Source organism: Callithrix jacchus, chromosome 7 (genome assembly GCF_049354715.1).
Source record: "Callithrix jacchus isolate 240 chromosome 7, calJac240_pri, whole genome shotgun sequence".
NCBI classification, from domain to species: domain Eukaryota; kingdom Metazoa; phylum Chordata; class Mammalia; order Primates; family Cebidae; genus Callithrix; species Callithrix jacchus.
Window position 1 is genome coordinate 40,526,879 of NC_133508.1, and position 19,346 is coordinate 40,546,224.

At 63.2% G+C, this 19,346-nt stretch overlaps 1 protein-coding gene across 17 annotated transcripts in view; it reads left to right on the forward strand.

Annotated features, from left to right (window-relative positions):
• Nucleotides 1-16,577, forward strand: part of PLCH2 (phospholipase C eta 2) — a 62,865-nt gene extending 46,288 nt beyond the window's left edge. For 4 of the 17 annotated variants that reach the window (XM_078330085.1, XM_078330086.1, XM_035307431.3 and 1 more), the window contains 14 exons: nucleotides 1,422-1,593; nucleotides 1,965-2,072; nucleotides 3,319-3,477; nucleotides 6,618-6,710; nucleotides 7,168-7,241; nucleotides 7,807-7,904; nucleotides 8,028-8,210; nucleotides 8,678-8,785; nucleotides 9,582-9,706; nucleotides 9,801-9,885; nucleotides 10,189-10,335; nucleotides 10,905-10,984; nucleotides 13,246-14,044; nucleotides 14,987-16,577. In XM_078330085.1, coding sequence (XP_078186211.1) covers nucleotides 1,422-1,593; nucleotides 1,965-2,072; nucleotides 3,319-3,477; nucleotides 6,618-6,710; nucleotides 7,168-7,241; nucleotides 7,807-7,904; nucleotides 8,028-8,210; nucleotides 8,678-8,785; nucleotides 9,582-9,706; nucleotides 9,801-9,885; nucleotides 10,189-10,335; nucleotides 10,905-10,984; nucleotides 13,246-14,044; nucleotides 14,987-16,266 — 3,511 coding nt within the window. In that variant the 3' untranslated portion in view covers nucleotides 16,267-16,577. The remainder of the gene's footprint in view (nucleotides 1-1,421; nucleotides 1,594-1,964; nucleotides 2,073-3,318; nucleotides 3,478-6,617; nucleotides 6,711-7,167; nucleotides 7,242-7,806; nucleotides 7,905-8,027; nucleotides 8,211-8,677; nucleotides 8,786-9,581; nucleotides 9,707-9,800; nucleotides 9,886-10,188; nucleotides 10,336-10,904; nucleotides 10,985-13,245; nucleotides 14,045-14,986) is intronic. The other 13 variants (XM_078330093.1, XM_054258707.2, XM_078330089.1 and 10 more) reach the window with 10 other exon arrangements.
• The last annotated feature ends 2,769 nt before the right edge of the window (nucleotides 16,578-19,346 follow it).

The window sequence follows — 19,346 nt, forward strand, 5'->3', positions numbered from 1 at the left end:
TCCAGGTTCTGGCTTTTCCTGCCACACCCACATATCCTTTTTCAGGGGCAGTGACTGGTGACCGGGTGCTGGTTTCATTCTGGCATCTCTTGTTGAGGAGAGAGGGATGGGGAGGGAGTGGCCGCAGGTCCAGGCGGGGACCTCACAGGAGCAGCTCGTCCACATGCCTGGTGGCATCTCCTGGTGCCAGGGCTCATGGTAACTGTGGCTCCCACACTTACCAACCCTGAGAAGCCACTCTGTATCCAGACTCAATTTGCCGTCACTTAGCTGAGACTGTAGACACCATTGAAGAACATCCAATTTAGTTTCTGGAATTAGAAGGCTGCCTCCCCGTGTGGTTTGAGTTACCTTTGAGTCCTGGCTACACAAGGCTCACAGACTGGCAAGTAGCTAATTGCATGAAGGAAGGGAGAAGAAGCAAGATTGATTTAGGAAACAGAAATAGACGGCCTCTCCTGGAAGAGCGGGCCCTTCCTGTCCCTGTCTTGAGCCAGCCCTACCCCTGGGTCTGTAGGTAGGGAGGGCATTGCAGGGCATGGGGGGAAAGCAGGGGGAGGAGGGATGAGCTGGGAGCAGCCAGGGGCCTGCTGGTATCTCAGGACAGGGTTGCCCCTCATGACCAGTGTAATCTGTGCAGGCACAATGTTCTCCTGCAGTCCCTGGGCCTCAGGCCTCAGTTTCTGGCCTGAGAAGTGGGGATAGGAGCCCCTGTGCCCCTGCACCCCGCCTGCCCTCTCATCACGACTTGCTCATATCTTGCTCTGGTTCATGCTCTCTTGTTCTGGGCCACTTACATTTTCTAAAAGAATCATGGCTGCCTTTTGGTAAAAGTCCAAGTAAAATGGTTAAAAATGAAGCTGAAAAGCTTGTAATTAAAAGTCCCTGCTGCACTCCCCATTCTGCACTGGGCGCATAATAACTGTCTTCCACCAGATGGTGTGTGCCAGGTTTATGTCTCCTTCTTTATGGGCCAATGGCAGGACCCCAGGGTCATTCAGAGGACAGTGTCCTCAGTATCTAGGCCAAAGAGATTCTAGTTTCCAGCCTATCTATTGCTCTATGCTGCACCTCGATTTTGTCCACATCATTTTAAAACCATGACTTTTTCAAATGTTCTTTTGTTTTCCTGGAGTTTCTAGTTGCCTTTGTTTTTTTCCTTATTGGGGAAAGAAGCTCATACTGTCTTTACTGGCGCTTAAGATTCTCCCAGCTCCTTTCCCACCCACTCAATTGCTTTTCAAAGCCATTGATGGGTGGGCCACCTCCCAGAGCTGCTGGTAGTCACAGCTGTCCTTGGGTTCCTGGTGAAGACCCCTCCTCACTCAATGGTTTAGGTGACCTGGGATCTTGCAGAGATGGGGCCTACCCATCCTCTGAGGCCTTGGTCTCATCCTGCTCCTTCTGCCTTGGGGGCACAGGTACCCAGTGATCCTGTCCATCGAGAACCACTGCAGTGTCATCCAGCAGAAGAAAATGGCCCAGTACCTGACTGGTATCCTCGGGGACAAGCTGGACCTGTCGTCTGTGAGCAGTGAGGATGCCACCACACTTCCCTCTCCACAGATGCTCAAGGGAAAGATCCTTGTGAAGGTGAGTGAGCCCTTGCCCTCCTGGGACCAGCTCACGCCAAGTCTTGGGCCTGGGGCAGTGCCCTGCTCCAGATAGGCAGGGGCATCATGCCATCTGTGGGCAGATTTGGGAGGCTGAGGGCTGTCTGCACCCCTGGCCTGGCCTCCATCTCCCCACGATGGTCACTCTGTCTCAGGACCTCCTCATGCACATCCAGGCCTTTCCTTCCACACTGCTGCAGCCATGGGGAACTGGCCTGCCCTGTGGCTGGGATTCCAAAACCGAGCTTGAGAAAAGGTCCCTCTCCTTGGCCAATGGCTCCTTGTGGGTGCGGGGTACTGGCTTCCCAGCATCTTCTCCAGGGCCCCCCCATCATGCTTCTCCTCCCCCAGGGGAAGAAGCTTCCAGCCAACATCAGCGAGGATGCGGAGGAAGGCGAGGTGTCTGATGAGGACAGTGCTGATGAGATTGATGATGACTGCAAGCTCCTGAATGGGGATGTGAGTGGGGTGGGGGTGGGGCAGGCGAGGGTGGAGCCTGCAGTTCCCAAGAGCAGCTGTCTATCCTTGCTATTGGGGCAAGTTGGAAAGGGTGGCATCCGGGACAGAGGGACATTAGGACAGATGTGCACAGTGGCCCAGGGCCTGGGGGGTCCTCCCTGCCCAGCCACCCCTCTGCGACAGTGCTGCAGGCTTGCCCGTGCCCGGTTTCAGCTCCCACATTTGAGCTGACTCTTGGGGTGCCCTGCCCTCTTGGCACCTCAGCAAGTGGGGGCACTACTGGGGGCCAGGTCCCATGCCAGACTCTACCCCATTCCCGCCGGCACCTGGCATGCCCAGCTTCCTGGCCTTTTCCCCACCAAATCCAGCCAGAGCCTGGGTGGCCAGTGCTGGGCTCACCTCCAAGCAGTTCTATCTCTAAGGCTGGTCCTGATGTGGGGATCCCGGCAGCAGTCACCCCCACCAATCACTGTCACTGTGTCCTCGCCAGGGCCGGGACGGGGGCTGCGCAGTCGGGAGGGTCCCGTGCAGTGCTGGGCTCGGGGGAGCCACACCTCCTCTCCCCCGGGCACTGGTCTGGGGCTGCTGCAGCGAGGTGGCGAAGGCCGTTTCTCCCAGAGGGGCCGGGTATGGGAAGATGACTGAGCAGCTTTGCCCTGGGCCACGTGGCCAGCTGTTTTAGAAAGTCCTGAGGCAGCAGCACTCTTCCTGCCTGGGGTGCGCATCTCTGTGTGGCCCATGTGATGGCAAAAACCAGCTCCATGGTGCTCCTAGCTTCATGCCCACTCCAACCTGGCACCGGGGCATCTGACCCCCAAGGCCCAGGCCCTGCCCTCAAGGGTTCCAAGTTCATCAGGGCCACCAAGGGCTGCACTGACAGGGAAGGGCATCCAGTCCCACTTGGAGGCTGGCGTGAAGTCTGCCTCTGGCCCTGCCATCTTCTGAGGTACATGGCAGCCAGTGGTGAGACTCCAGAACCTGTGCCGCCTGCTGGCATGCTGACCTCCCAGGACACAGGGCCAGAGGCCACACAGGTTCTGCTGGGCGCCCGTGGGCAGCTTCATGCTGCTGGTGGAATCAGGTGGGCCTGGGTTCCTGTCCTGCCAGTGGCTGCCTGTAGGTCCAAAGTGAATCATATGACTTCCATGAGCCTGGGGTGGGTGGAGTGCTGTGACCCTGGGAGTTGTCACCACCACTGCTCACAGGGCTGGGGCAGAGGCCAACAGGCCAGCCTCTGGGTCCACAGGCGTCCACCAATCGAAAGCGTGTGGAAAACATTGCTAAGAGAAAACTGGATTCCCTCATCAAGGAGTCGAAGATTCGGGACTGTGAGGATCCCAACGACTTCTCTGTCTCCACACTGTCCCCATCCGGAAAACTCGGACGCAAGGTACAGGCCAAAAAGGTAAAACCCCTGACAGCCAGCCTGTGGGCCAGCGAGGGCCCCAGAACAGGTGGTGTGTGTGCTCATAAATCTGCACACAGCACACTTTGGCACACACACCTGCATACATGCATGCCCACATACCAGCGGGGTCTCAAAGCCCAGCCAGTCCTGGGAGCTTCCCAGCTGGGGGGACACGACTGCCCTCCCTTCCTATGCCCTGCCTGGAGCTGGTCATGGCCACGTGGGGAAGTTTCCACGTGGAGCGAATGGCCCTTGGGGGCTGTCACGGCAGACGCAGTGGTGTGTGTGTGGGTGAGAGGTGCCAGGCAGGGTCGGCAGGTCCCACAGCCTCCTTGTAGCCCTTGAAGGAGCCAGGAGCTGTGGCTGGCGGGTCCTGCAGTCCTGCGGGGGGTGGGGCTGGGTGGGGAATGTGGGTGGGCCCTGAAGACCCTCCCCAGGGGGACAGTGCTGTGGGGCGCCAGTGCTGGGGACTCTCCTGGTACCTGGAGCACCCTACTGTGCCCTGTGGTGCCGGCCGACTCTGCCTGTCCTAATGCTCAGGGAGGGTGGGAAGGTGACTCCTCCTGGGCCAGGTGGGGTGCCATGTCCCCTTCCTTCCAGGACCAGTATTTTTAGACCTGGTGTTTGTGTTTCCACCCACGGCCTGAGTGCACTCGGCACAGCTGACACTGAGGAGAGCTCGAGGAACATGCCTGTGCAGGTGGTGGCTCTCGGGTCCCAAGCCGACAGGCGTTCCTTTATTTTTATCCTGAGGTGTCTGGGTGGGGAGAATGGCCATCTGTGGCTCCCTGGGCAGCCAGCTGGACCTGTGCAAAACCTGGAAATGCATCTTCAGGTCCAGGAGAGCGATCCCCTGTGGACCTCAGTCTGAGTGGCTCAGGGAAGCCTTCCTGCAGGAGGATGAGGGGCTCAGGCATAGCCACTAAGGCTGAGGGAGGATTGGAGGTCCCACCCTGGTGAGATGGGACCTGCCGGGTGGGGACACACACCAGAAGAATCTCAGAGCCTGTGGCACAAGAGAGGGCGGGGCTGATACCCAGGCCAGGCCGGAACATTCAGCCCTGGAGCTCACTGGGGGCGAGGCCCTGGTAAAGGGGGTGTCTGTGTTGGGGGTCATGGGGATGGCACACCCCACCGAGGGACACTTGTGCCTCTCTGTGCCCCTGGGCTAGGCAGCATCCCCTCTGCCCATGAACCTTGAGGACACAAGGCTCTTCTCATGGGCCCCTGAGGCCTGGGGGCAGCAGGAATGGGTATCTGGGGGAGAGAAGCCGGATGGGTAAGGAGGGGACCCATCTGCAGAGATGTGGGCACAGCCCAGTGAGTGCTTATGCTGCCAACAGCTTCGCCCCACAGGGACCCTCTCCCCACACAGGCAGGGCTGGGGGGTCTGCTGCTGGCTGAGACCCTCTGCCCTCATCCAGGCCCCTCTCCTTCTGGCCTTCTGCTGTCCGAGCCCCTGGGAGTGTGGTTGGGTGTTGCTGTCTCCTGTGTGGGAGTCCCGGAGTGACAGCAGGTCTGGCCGTGTAGTACGTGCTGTGTCTGGCCGGATGGCCATCTCCTGGGTCAGCACATGCCTCTCCTCAGTCATGCCTGGATGGACAGTCGCTTGCGGCTCTTGGTCACTGCAGCATTTTGGGGATCTGTAAGGAGCTTTGAACTGTGGCGACTCCGACTGGCCCCAGGCACACTGTGAATCTGGCTCCCAGCGCCTCTCCTGGCAGCCGTGGCATCAATAAATTAAGAGGAATTTGGGGCTGGCTTTGCTGGAGGTGGAGAGAGAGGAACACCTCCGAGCCTGCAGGGCCTGCACAACCCGGGAGCCTTCTGCCGCGGTGCACACCGGGCCTTGGGCTCCGGCCAGTGCCACTTGGGAACGGGACGGTCCCTTGGCCACTCTGGGCCATGGGAAGGGCCATCCGATCCTATCCTGGCTCCCTAGGAGGGTGAAGGAGGGGCAGGGCACACACCCAGGCCAAGCTACCCAGAGCACAGAGAGGCTGGCAGGAGCTCCCCAGTCATGTCCACAGGACCGAGAGGCCGCCTGGCATGGGGCCTGCCATGTGTGTCCTGATTTCCAATATGCCCAGTGAGGAAGTGTCCAGGCAGGCGCCGGTCTAGGCTGGTGAGGCCGGGGAGCAGGAGGCACTGTTGGCTGTGGCAAGGCTGAGCGCTGCGTGTCTGTGGTCTTGGGAGCATCCGTGGGTGTGTGAGGCATGTGTGCTGTGGGTGTGGCAGGGATGTGTCCAGAGGTGTGGGCGTGTGCAGGGGTGTGGCCATGGATGGGCACCGTGTCTGCCTCTGGTCAAAGCCCCTCTCTAACAGGGACCCTGCTTCGGGCCCACAGCTTCGTGGTGTTTGAAAGAAAGCAGCCCCCCCATGGGTGGGGACAGGATGAGGGATGGGAGACCCCCCTGAGCAGAGCTGGACAAAGTTTTGGGGGTGTCAGTGGAAGGGGCTGCAGGGCTCGGGGTGGCAGAGGCTCTGGTGACTCTGTCAGGAATGAGCTTTGGGATGAATGAGCAGTTTGGATGCAGCCCTGGGTTGGGCAGGGGCAGGGGCAGGGAGCGGAGCCCTAGTTGTGCCTGCTGCTTGCACAGCAATCAGAAGGCTCACAGTGGCATCCTGGGGTTCCCGGCTCAGAGTCTGCCTTGGGGTGCGCCCACCTGGAGCTGTTTGTCTGATGAGGTGATACCTGCGTGCTGTGGGAAGAGGCCCAGGCAGAGGGCTGAGGAATGCTCATAAAAGGGTTTCGTAAGCAGCCCTGGCCGAGGAATATTCCAGACACACAAATGCATTTATTATGCAGTCTCCACTGGTGGGGAAGAAATTCAGAATTGGGAACTTAATGAGTTCAAGACAACACAGGAGGGAGACTGAGGCAGCGTGAGTGAATGTTCCCCCCACAGGCCTGCCTCCCAGGGCCTTCCCACCAGCAACTGCCTCTGCCCCAGGGTGGACTGGGAACAGCAGCCACAGGAGCTCCCCAACCTGGCCCCACCCTGCCTTTCTGCCCCCAGGCCTTTCAAGTCCACCTCTTGCAGGAAGGCCTCCTGGGGCCACCAGGGAGCTGCCCCAGCCTCCCTGCCGGGTTCAAGGCTGGGCTCACCCTGTCCCTGTCTCTCCCTTGGACTCAGAGTAAGGCTGAAGAGGACGTGGAATCTGGGGAGTACGCTGGGGCCAGCAGACGCAACAGCCGCCTTGTCGTGGGAAACTTCTCTAGGCGCAAGGTCTGGTGCAGCTCCCAGCCCAGGGTCCCCGTCTGGGCCCAGCGTCCTTACTGCTCTTAGTGCCCCAGCGGCCCCTGCCCCAGCCAGAGCAGATGGGGGTCTCCTACAGCCCCCAGGGTTCCCGGCCTGGCTTGCAGGATCCCCTCTGAGTCTTGGGCTGAGCGGCCGGCTGCAGGTGCCAGTGGCTGGGCCAGGAGCCTGGGCTGGAAGCTGGTGGGAGCAGGCGTCTTCCTGGCTCATTCCCGCCTCTGGCCCTCACCCCAAGCTCAGGTGCCCTGTGGCCGCCGGAGCCCAGGTCGAGAGGGCACTGAGGAGGCCTTGGCAGGCAGAGCTAGGCGGGATGGACATGGGAGGCCTCGGGGGACCCTGAGGACAGGCCCTTCCTAACCCCCCAGACTTCCCCAAGGCCTGTCCTGGGCCAGGGGCCCCACAGCTCATGCCTCTGCCTCCTGCACAGAAGAAGGGCAGCAAGCTGAAGAAGGCAGCCAGCGTGGACGAGGGCCAGGACTCCCCGGGAGGCCAGAGCCGAGGGTAGGTGCCCTGCCCCATGGGGAGGCCCTGCACGCTCTTGGGGGCCTCGCCTAGCTGGCCCCTTCTTTGTGGTGACCCCATCATGGCCATCCTTGAGCTGGGCAGGACCCACCCCTTTCCCGGCCCCTGGAAGCAGTGGGAAGTGGTGGGGGTGTGGTGTGTGGGGCAGGGCGGCCACATGCCTGGGCAACTCGGGGGCCCCCTTGGACCCCTGGCCTCCTCTCCACATAGTGATTCTAGGCCAGACCCAGGTCCCGACCCTAGCTCTCCCTGCTCAGAACCTTCCAGAAGCCCTACCCCTGCCATGCTTGGCAGGCTACGTCCTTCTCTGCACACACACATGGTGCTTGGGGCCTTGACACCTGCTGGTAGCTCCGAGCCTGCCCATGTCCTGCCGGCACTCAGGTCTCCGTGGCCTGCGTCCCAGTCTGGGGTCTGTCTCTGAGGGTTCAGGGGCTGCCGCGTGAATTAATGAACCCGCCCGAGCCCTGGAGCCCATCTCATGGAGCTGGGTGCCAGGCTGGCCCTGAATGGGAGGGGTGCTCACCCCTGCCACACGCCACAGGACGGCACGGCAGAAGAAGACCATGCAGCTGTCCCGGGCCCTCTCCGACCTGGTGAAGTACACCAAGTCCGTGGCTACCCACGACATAGAGGTGGAGGGTGAGAGGCTCGGGGACCGGGGCCCACGGGTGGGGGCCTCCCTGTCCCCCACCCCTGCTACGCTGCGGGGCACCGGGCGAGCTCCAGGACTCGGCGTCTGATGTCCAGCCCCCGGTGCCACAGCGGCATCCAGCTGGCAGGTGTCGTCCTTCAGCGAGACCAAGGCCCAGCAGATCCTGCAGCAGAAGCCGGTGCAGTATCTTCGCTTCAACCAGCAGCAGCTCTCCCGCATCTACCCCTCCTCCTACCGTGTGGACTCCAGCAACTACAACCCGCAGCCCTTCTGGAACGCCGGCTGCCAGATGGGTGGGTGTGGGCACGGTGCGCTGCGGGCTGTTGGGAGGGCTCGGCTCAGACAGTCCCTGAACCCTGAGGGGCGAGCAGGGACCCACTGGGGACTTGGTTCTATGCTGGGCTCTCTTGCCCTTGAAGCCTCCACCCCTGAGGCCTGCTGCCTACACCAGGTCGACACTGACACTGGGCTGGCACTGGGGCATGGTCCCTAAGACCTCAGGGGGGCTGTAGGAGAGGTGGTGCAGGTCTGTCCCCGAGGTTCCAGGGTGCACTGGCTCTGGGGACATCCCTCCAGGATGTCAGGCCCCACTCCTGCACAGGTGGAGGCCTCGGGTCACCACTCATATCAGGGGTACGAGGGGCACACAGCAGACCCGCAGCAGCTGTGCAGGGGGTGCTGGTGTGTGGTGGCGGGAGGCAGGGGGCAAAACGCCTGGAAGGTCAGGTACTGACCAGGCAGCCTTATGTCCCTCTCACAGTTGCCCTGAACTACCAGTCAGAGGGGCGGATGCTGCAGCTGAACCGAGCCAAGTTCAGTGCCAATGGTGGCTGTGGCTACGTACTCAAGCCCGAGTGTATGTGCCAGGGTGAGGCGCTCAGACGCTCAGGGCTTGGACGGGCCTCCTGGGTGTCCCCAGAACAGAGATCGGAGCCCCACAGGCTGGCAAGGGGGTGGGCAGCTTTGTCAGGGTCCCCTGAAGGATCAGGCTGGGACGAAGCTTCCAGGACGCTGGGGAGATGGGTGGGGAAACCCTCCTTGCTGGGGTTGCAAACAACAGCCCAGCTCTGCAGGAATCCAGGGATGGAGAATTCAGGAGCCTGGGCCCCACGTGGGATTCATGGCAGGGCTTGCCTGAGGGGGGCCCAATGCCAGCGGCCCATCCCCCTGTGCCCAGCCCATCTTTGGGTCTTAGGATCTGGGACTGGGCTGGGCATTTGAAGGAACCTCCTCCCCTCCATTTTGTCTGCTGTGGTTGAGTTCCAGCTTGCTCGTGTGGCCCTGGCTCCTCTCCCACCTCTGTCCTTTGCTTGTCCTCCTCAGAGTTCTCACACTGAGTGGGCCCCAGGGCACTGGCACCAGAGACCCCACCCCACATACCCCCAGGGACCCAGACCCACCCCCATTGTGTGACCTCCTTGCTCACCCATGGGAGGCCTAGGCTCTGTCCCATGTGCTGCAGTGGCCACAAAAGTGACCCACACTGGGCCTGCCGCACCTGCCCTCCGAGGCACTCCCACTGCACTGCTGTCTCCTCCCTCCACCCGGCACTGGCTCCAGTCTCCTAGGTGGGGGCTGGAAGGGGGCTGTTGGCAGCCATGTACCAGTGAGTGGGGGTGTTGCCGAGGGCTGAGCCACTGACCCCATGCCTGACACCCTCTCAGGTATGTTCAACCCCAACTCAGAGGACCCCCTGCCCGGGCAGCTCAAGAAGCAGCTGGTGCTCCGGATCATCAGTGGCCAACAGCTCCCCAAGCCACGTGACTCCATGCTAGGGGACCGTGGGGAGGTAGGGCCGGCCCTGCACAGGCAGGTGGGGTAGGGGTGGGGTGGGATGGGCGGGCATGGCGATGGGCCTGATGTGCCCCATGCCTGTGCCCCAGATCATCGACCCCTTTGTGGAGGTGGAGGTCATCGGGCTCCCCGTGGACTGTAGCAGGGAGCAGACCCGCGTGGTGGATGACAATGGTGAGGCTCGGGCCTTGGCAGGGCCGGGGTGGGCAACAGGGCCTACTCGTCGCTGGGAGGGCACTGTGCCCTGCAGGCAGGCCCCAGCACCACTGTCACACTGCTGACGGCAGCCTGAGGTGGGAGGGTCAGGGCTGCCTGCTGTGCCAGCTGCTCTGCCAGGCCTCCCTTGCTGATACTTCGGGCCCCAATCCTCTGTGAGTGGACAGCCCAGGAAGCAGTAGCAGGAGTGGTGTGGGCCGGGGGCCTCCAAGCTGGAGCTGGGCCCTGCCCGTGGGACATTCCTCCTGGCGCTGCCTCCAGGGTTCAACCCCACCTGGGAGGAGACTCTGGTGTTCACGGTGCATATGCCAGAGATCGCGCTGGTCCGATTCCTCGTCTGGGACCACGACCCCATCGGGCGTGACTTCATTGGCCAGAGAACTCTGGCCTTCAGCAGCATGATGCCAGGTGGGCATGGGTGGACATGGTGCCCCCCCACACTGGCTGAGGCCCTGGGGCAGGGCAGATACCATTTCCCCTGTGGGTCAGCACCTGTGTGGGTGGGCCTGGTGCCAAAGAGACAGGAGCTGAGGACAGGGGGGCCGGCCTGGGGCTCTTCGGGTCAGGCTGGGGCACCCCCATGAAGAGGGCTGAGGATGGGAGGAAGCCACCTGGGGCTCTGCTGGTCAGGCTGGGGCATGGCCTGTGGCCTGTAGGGGAGAGGTCACCCTCAGGAAGGGTGCCAAAGACCAGATGAGAGCCAGCCTGGGGCTCTGAAGGTCAGGCTGAGGTGCAGCCTATACAGAAGAGGTCACCCCCAGGTAGAGGTCTCTGTAGGCTGGTGCAATGCCAGTGGGCTTCCTGGAGGAGGTGAGTAGTAGTACTGGGCCTACAGGAGGCAGAGGTCCCCGGCCTGGGTTTGTTGGCTGTATTTGGGGTCTTGAGACCTTTAAGTAGAATGGGCTGGTGGGGGACAGAGCAGGTGGGGGCCCTGGGAAGCTGACACCTCATGATCCCACTGATCCGTGCTGCTCCAGGCTACCGGCACGTGTACCTGGAAGGGATGGAAGAGGCCTCCATCTTTGTGCATGTGGCTGTCAGTGACATCAGTGGTAAGGTGAGTGTCACCCCTGGCCACTAGCCATTGTGGGGATGGGCCGTATCAGCCCTTGTCCCATACTGCCCCCATGTGTCCCTAGGGCTGGCTCCTGAGCTGAGGCAGTGAGGCCTAGGGTCCCTTCCCTAGGCCTCTGCTTCTCTACCTGCAAGAGCGGGTGCTGGAGGGCCTGGCTCCTGAGCCGCCATTGCTCACCTCTGACCCCAGGGCCAGTTGTGGGAGTCTTGGGCAATGCGGGGCCCCAGTGCCCTGAGCCACCAATGCCTGTCTCAGACTCTCTTGGGGGCCTTGCAGGCTTCACCCCACAGTGTGGCCACCTGGCTTCTCAGCACAGACCAAGTGGTGGCCCTCCCCCTCCCACCCCCTTCCCCTCGATCATCCCATCCCTCTACTTGGCATCATGTGGAAGGCAGCTGCCCGGGATTTCCCCGTGACTCCACACCCAGCATGTGTGTCCCCCAGCCTCAGCTTCTGCAGGAGGGGGTCGCGGTGCCGGCCCTGCTGCCCTGCAGAGCTGGCAGCCCTGACTCTCAGCTGGGGCCCAGTGCCCTCTGGGTCCTGCTGGCTATAACTGCACACACAGCACAAGGGGCCTGCCCAGGTCCAACCCTGACTCTCTCCTGCCCAGAGGTGCCATCCGGCCCCTGCCGTCTCCCACCCATCCACTCCTCATCCCGCAGGCCTCGGGGCTCCCCACACGGCTGCTGTGGCCGCCTCACCCACCCCTCTATCTCTTTGGTCTTGCAGTCGGCTTCTCTATGGCCACAGTCTACTTTTAGAAGCGCAGCTCCATTAGGAGCCTTGAAGGTACCCGGCGTGTGGGACAGTGCCGCCCACCGCCCCTGCATGCCAGGCCGTGCCCATTAGCATCCGTGACTCCTAGTAGCATTTGAAGACTGTCGCTCATGTGACATGGATCATGACATGGTTCCGGGGGCCCTGGCCATCCTCAGCCAGAGCAGCATTTACGAGGCAGATCCAGGGTTCAGCTGGGCGGCCGCCTTCTCCCAGCCTCCCGGCCTCCCGGCCCTCAGTCCTCCCTCCCCTCACTCAGTCCCTTCCCTGGTGGGGAGCCTGCTGTGGCCCTGCTGTACCCCTCCCGTCCCCCTCCTCTCTGGTGCGCCCACCTCGGCCCCTCAGGCCATTGGTTCTGAGTCTCCCTCCTGGTCCCTCCCTGTCTTTGCCAACCACGCCCAGTGCCTGGATGAGGGCACCCCCGAGGCTGGTGCTCGAGCCGGAATCCCGGATCTGCTTCTAAATGGCTTCCCAGCCACTGTGACCAAATTGCGTGGATTTGGGATCTTGAATCAGGAAGCTGATTCAAGTGCTGGCCATCTGAACGCATCTGCCCAGAGGCACCCCTGCAGGGGCTGACCCAGCTGGGGGCCTGGGCCGCTCTGTGCACGAGCACGGCTCGTCATGGGGGCTTGGTGGGTGCTGCTGGTCTCAGGGTGTCTGGTATGTGAGGGCCCCTCTGGCCCCGGCACCCTGGAGATGCAGCTGCCTCACCAGCTGCATCCGCTCAGGCAGGGACCTCCTGGGCCCAGCTGTCTGGGAAGACTGGCTGTGGCCTGGTGCTCAGGCAGGGAGCCTGAGCCCATCTTGGCAGGGCTCATGGGGCAGCAAGCCAGCTGTGGGCCTTGGGGGCTCACACGGGCAGAGGACAGGGCAAGAAAAGGCTGCCCAGGAGAGTTCAGGAAGGCTTCCTGGAAGATGTGGCACCTCCCTGGGCAGGAGCTTTGCCATGGGAGTGGGCAGGACAGGGACTGGGCGAGCGGGCCTCCGTCTGTACCTGGCTACCTCTGAGGGCAGGGTAGATGCAAGCAGGGAGACCCGGGATTCTACTCTCTCCTGTCTCCGGCTCCACACCAGTGCCCCTGCCAGACCTGGGGCTTCGAGCCTCCGGGCAGGTGCAGGCTGCGGGGGGCCAGGGCAGGGCTCGAGATCTCTCCTCCAGAGGAAAGGACCTTCTCTCTGTGCACCTCAAGGGCCCCACAGGCCCTGCACAGCTTGGCAGGGGCAGGTTCTGCCGGAGGGTGGGGGTGCCATCTATCCTTAGATCAGCAGTCACTGTCCCGGCAGAGCTGCCCCAGGGACCCTGCTCCTGAAGGCCCTGGTGTGTCCACACCCACCCAGCCCGAGGCAGCCGGCCCCTCGCACCAAGACTCATCTGTGGCGCGGGCTGGAGAGCTGGCCCTAGGGTGCATTGGCAGCTGGGCTGGGCGCCCTGGCACCACCTATGTGGGTTCCTTCTCTTGCAGGTCAAGCAGGCTCTGGGACTAAAAGGCCTCTTCCTCCGAGGCCCAAAGCCTGGCTCGCTGGACAGTCATGCTGCTGGCCGGCCCCTGGCCCGGCCCTCAGTTAGCCAGCGGTTCCTGCGGCGCACGGCCAGCGCCCCGACCAAGAGTCTGAAGCCGGGCCGAAAGGGCTTCCCGGAGCTGGTCCTGGGCACGCAGGACTCGGGCTCCAAGGGGGCGGCAGACGACATGGTGCCCCCCAGCCCTGGCCCCGCTCCAGAAGCCCTGGCCCAGGAGGGGCCCAGCAGTGGCAGCCCCCGAGGTAAGGTGCCAGCTGTGGTGATGGAGAAAAGCCCCGTGTGTGTGCGGCCCCCATGTGCCCCAGAGGGCCTGGGGCCTGCTGGGATGGCTGCCACGTGCATGAAGTGCGTGGTGGGATCCTGTGCTGGCGTGAACACCGACGGCCTGCGGAGGGAGTGGCCACCCAGCCTGGGGCCGGCCAGCAGGCATGCCGCCATTCACCAGCAGCCCCAGGCCCGCGAGGACTCGATGGGGGCCCCCTGCAGCAGCCTGGACCCTCAAGTTCTCTCGGGGAGAAGCAGAGAGGCCCCCAAGGGTCCCGGGGCCTGGGGACAGGGTCCAGGAGGTAGCGGCTCCATGTCTTCGGACGCCAGCAGCCCAGACAGCCCGGGCAGCCCCGAAGTGGGGGCCCGCTGGCCTGAGGGCGCCTGCAGGCAGCCGGGGGCCCTGCAGGGAGAGATGAGTGCCTTGTTTGCTCAAAAGCTGGAGGATATCAGGAGTAAATCCCCCATGTTCTCCGCCGGTAAGCCCTGCCCTCCTGCCCTGCTCGGTCCTCCCGCACACCCCTGGCATGGCTGGACCTGGGTCACCTGCTGCTGCTTCTGTGTGGACAGCGTCACCCTGTGTGCTCGTGGCTCTGTCTCCGTGGCAATCTGCTCCCTTGGCTTGCCTGTGGCCTGTAGCCCCAGCCCTCCTGTGTGACCTTGAGGCCCTGGGACTCGGGTGGAGCTGGTTTGCGGCCCAATGGGCTGGGCTGGGGCTCTCAGCAGGCACTGCTCCTGCTGAGGACCTGGGCCTGGAGTGTGGCCTGATGTGCTGGGCCCCTCCTGTTGGGCACTTCCCCAAACTAGCCTCCTGGGCTGGCGACCGGTATGGCCCCTGATGCCCTTCCTGGGAGTGGGGGTCACTTTCCATCCTGTTCCTGCCTATGCCAGGGCAGGCTCCAGGGGTCCCTACCGGGAAGCCTGATGTGGTACAGCCGCAGGACGCCCTCTGTGCCCGGGACGCCTGAGTGGAGGGGACTCCCTGGGCCCTGGGCCTTGTTGCTTTGGGCTGAGGCATCCCACTGTGAGGACATTGCTACAGCCCAGAGAGGGACAAACAGGGAGCCCGCCCCACCCTCCCCACCCCACCCCTCCAGCCCCCCTGACCGAGCTTTCCTTTCTGCCCCCACCCACGCTGCCTCCATAGTTAGGAACTGAGAGCACGAGTGACAGGTAACGGGGCCCAGCCCCCGTGTCCCTGCTGTCCCAGTCCCAGGAGGGCCCCGTGTGTGGCACAGGGCGTGGACTTCACCCAGCAGCAGCAGGGTGGGGGCACTGAGTGTGCCTGGATATGCCTCAGGGTGGGGGCCGGGCACTGGGGACTCCACCCTGATCCGACTCTCCTCACGCCTCTCTTGCTGTCTCCCTCTCTCTCTTCTGCTCCTCCCTGTGACTCTCTCACTCCACCCACCTCCCCAAAGACACCCGCCCCCTCTCCACGCAGCGGCCGCTCCCTGCACTGTGCAGCCTGGAGACCATTGCCGAGGAGCCTACCGCAGGCCCCGGCCCCCCGCCACCAGCAGCCGTCCCTGCCAACTCTTCTCAGGAATGGCCCCCGTGTCCCATGCGACCCGGAACCAATGTGGCAAGCCCCCCAGAGGACCCTGAGGAGCCCCGAAACAGCAGGCCGAGGCCGTGCCATGGCAGGGGCCCCAGCAAGGCATGCGAGGGGGCCCCCAGCAGCCAGACGGATGGCAGAAGTCAGCCCCGGACCCTGGGCCCCCTGCCCATGATTAGAAGGGTGAAAAGTGAGGGGCAGGTGCCCACAGAGCCCCTGGCCGGGCCCTTCCTGGCCCCTGCCATGTACTCTGATGCCACGGGCAGTGACCGGCTGTGGCAGAGGCTGGAGCCACATGGTCACCGAGACAGCGTTTCCTCCTCCTCCAGCATGTCATCCAGTGACACGGTCATCGACCTCTCCATGCCCAGTCTGGGCCTGGGCTGCAGCCGAGAGAGCCTCACTGGAGGCCCCGTGGGACGCCTGCCCCCTAGGCCCCACTTAGCTTCAGCTGCCCACCCAGACCTGCCACGGGTGACCAAGAGCAAATCCAACCCTAACCTTCGGGCTGCAGGCCAGCGGCCTCCCACGCCTGAGGACCTGCGGCCCGGGCCCCTGGCTCCACGGATGCCTGGCCTCCCGCTCCGGCCGCCCTGGGGCCGCCTCTCCCCAGGGAGCCTGCAGGACTGCCCCGTGGCTGCCAAGTCCAAGAGCCTGGGGGACCTCACTGCAGATGACTTTGCCCCCAGCTCTGAGGGTGGCTCCCGCAGCCTGAGCCACAGCCTGGGCCTCCCGGGAGGGGCACGGCAGGTGTTGGGGGCAGGGGTGAGGCGGGACATCCTTACAGAGCAGCTGCGCTGGCTCACGGTTTTCCAGCAAGCGGGAGACATCACGTCTCCCACCAGCCTGGGTGTGGCTGGGGACGGGGTGGCGGGGGTCCCCGGTTTTCTGCGGCGCTCCTCCTCCCGCAGCCAAAGCCGTGTGCGCGCCATTGCCAGCCGTGCCCGCCAGGCGCAGGAGCGGCAGCACAGACTGCAGGGCCAGGGCCGGGGCCGGCAGGGACCCCCAGAGGAGGAGCGGGGCACCCCCGAGGGCGCCTGCTCTGTGGGCCATGAGGGCAGGGTGGATGTGCCAGCTCCCTCCAAGGGAGCTCCTGGGCCAGCATCTGTGACTGCAGAGAACCTGGTCCTGCTCCGCCTCTGACCCTGTCCCTGGTGGGAACCTGGGTGGCTGTGGAGGCCCGGGGCAGGGGTGGGTGTGTTTCATTTGCTCAGGAAATGGGGCGGCCAGGCTCCCAAAACTGTGTCCCGGCTGCCCTCTGTGTCCCATCAGCCCCTGCTCCAGGGAGTAGAGGCTAAAGCTGCCAGCCCAGGGCCCACAGGAGGGGGCGTTGAGGCTGGCCCCGCCAGGCAGTCTTCCTGGCGTTTTAGGATCTATACACAGAGAAATATTTAAATTTTTAGAAGCAAAATGTACACAATATTAAAATGATACCGAGTCCCTTTGCACTTTTACCTGGTTTTCTGCCCTTGATGTGTGGTGTCTGCACCTGTTGTGGGCCCGCCCTGGGAGACACAGCTGACCTGGCCACGGTACTCAGGACAGTCTGGACCTCACCCTGAAGGCTGTGTCCGCCTTGCTCTGACCACACCACGCTCTACACCCGCTAAGCCTCTGTAAACTCCCAAACGTGGCTCAGATGAGTGTGCTTGCCAGCACAGATCGGCTTCCTACTTGCTTGGCCTCCTGCGCCACTCGCCAGCTGCCCGTCAGAGCCTGTACCAGGCCCAAAGGACACCCCAAGAAAAGGTCCAGCCCGTCCTCCAAGGGCTGAGCTGGATAGGCTTTGGAGTGAGCTGCAAAGTCCACTCCTCAGGGCACAGGCCCTGACCGAAGGCCACAGCAGCCTGGGGCCTTGGCAGCTGCTCTGACGCCTCAGAGCACGGTGGTTCTAGAAAGACCCCTCGAGGGAGAAGTTGGCCTGCTGGTCACACCCCAGGGAAGCCTGTGCTGCAACCCGTCCTCTGCTGCCCCAGCAGTGGGAGCAGGTGTGGCCCACCCCGTGGCCAGGAAGTCAGGTGGTGTCCTGCCCCGTGAGGCTCTGCCACCTGCCACTGCCCACGGGGCCCACCCTGCCCAGCACCCCGAGGAGCGCTGCTCTGTCAGGGTGTCCTGGCTCACCCCTGACTGTGTCCCACCTGGGTGGGGACCTCAGGAAGTTGGGCATGTGGCCTGAGCCTAGAGTAGCTCTGGGGGGGGGGTGCTGCTCTGCCCTCACCACGTTCCTGCACTGGTAGCCATAGGAACCACTACCCCAACTCAGCCAGGCAGAGGGGCCACTGGTGTCACCTCCCCCGAGCCCCACTGGCCCCACCGAGGGAGCTTGGCTAGACTTCTCATTTAAGCCCTGGGCCATTTGCACGTGGGCAGCTGTGGCCCCACTGAGTGCGGGGATGAGATGGGCTGGTTGCCTGGGGCCCAGGGTGGTACCTGAGCCTGAGGAGTCTCAGCTCTGCCAATGGGACTCACAGAGCTCCCAGATGGTGACACTGACAGCGCCTGGTGACTGAGGCCTCCTGCTGAGCCCTCGAGTGGTGCCATGGGCAGGGCAGGGCTGGGGGAGCCAGCTGGGGTCTGCAGGAGTGAAGGAGGGGCTGAGGGCCAGGGCCAGGTCCTGTCGAGGAAAGCCCCGTCAAAATAGCCACATTGGGCCAGGTGCAGGGGCTCACACCTGCAATCCCAGCACTCTGAGAGACCAAGGTGGGTGGATCACCTGAGGTTAGAAGTTCGAGACCAGCCTATCATGGCGAAACCCCGTCTTCATTAAAAGAAAAAAAAATTTAAAAATTAGCCAGGTGTAGTGGCCGGTGCCTGTAATCCCAACTACTCTGGAAACTGAGGCAGGAGAATCACTTTAACCCAGGAGGTGGAGGTTGCAGTGAGCCATGATTGTGCCATTGCACTTCAGCCCAGGCAACAAGAGACCCTGTCTCAAAAAAAAAAAAAAAAAAAAAAAAAAGGCCACGTTGAGGGAACAAGGCAGAGCCCTCCTGCTCCAGCTGGGGTCACAGAGGCTGGGGGTTATGTGGAGGCACAGGGTGCCTGGCTCATAGGCTGTGCAGCCCCCTGGGCAGGCAGGACCTGTGTGGGGCTGTGCAGGGGTTCCTGAGCTGGGCTGGGTACTGGTGGTGCTGGTCCCAGGTCTTTTCATCCAGGTCTCTGTGCACCCCCACCTCCTCCTAGGCGTCCTGCCTGGGTCAGGATCTGGTCTAACCTTTGCAGTGGGCACGCCCCCCAGCGTGGATGGACTCTCTGGCCCTGGGGCAGCCCTGTGGGCGTCAGGCAGGGCAGGCGCAGTGCTGCCAACACCACCAGTGAGGGCAGGGCCAGGACAGGGGCAAGAGCTGGAGAGGCTGAGTAGGGGCAGCGGAGGCCACACAGAGGGGCAGGCTGGGAGGGCTTTCCTGGCAGCAAGTGGGGCCCCAGGAGAGGGCTGCAAAGTGGTGAGGGCCGACAGGGGTCCTGGGGGCTGGGCCTCTGCCCTGGAACCCAAGGGGAGGGGGAAGCTGGAGCCACATGGAGCCAGTCTCAGGACAGCCCAACTGCCAGGACGGGGGCTGCCTTCGTGGTCGCTGAACAAGGGCTGGGCCTCAGGCCTTAGGCTCCACATGGACTCCAAGGGCAGGTCATGGAGACACCACAGTGGGGGCCAGAAATAGCCACTGGGCATTGCTGGGCAGGCCAGGTCTCCATGGGGAAGCCCCCAAGGAGCCTTGGCCTCTGGGGGTTCCAGACTGCCAAGCAAAGCTGTCAGGGGTGCAATGCCAACCCCCAGCCTTGGCCTAGGATAGCCTGTGCTTGGGAGTCTCAGTGAGGCTCTTGATCTGGGGGCCCTAGCAGGGGGCTTGGGGGGACAAGGCAGCAGCTCGGCCTCCTCAGGGCCTACCCAGCTGTTCAGCACTGGGAACAGCTTCCGAACATGAAGGTCAAAGCTGGGCCTGCAGCCAGCCCACCCCAGCCCAGTAGGGCCTCCGCAAGCTCTTGCCCTCCCTACGTGGCTGTGTGCATCCTCAACCCCACACCTGGGCTGAGCGGGGAGCCTGGGGACTGGGAGGGACCTCCAGGCACCTAGTAGCGCCCAGAGGGCCTCCCTGCTGCTCCCCCCAACCATGCCCACCCTGGCCACAGAACAGGGCCCCGGGGAGCCTAGGCCTAAGGCCATAGCAACAAAACCCACGTGCTCTGCAGTTCCTCACTGGGTCTGCACCAGCGCCGGCTGCCCG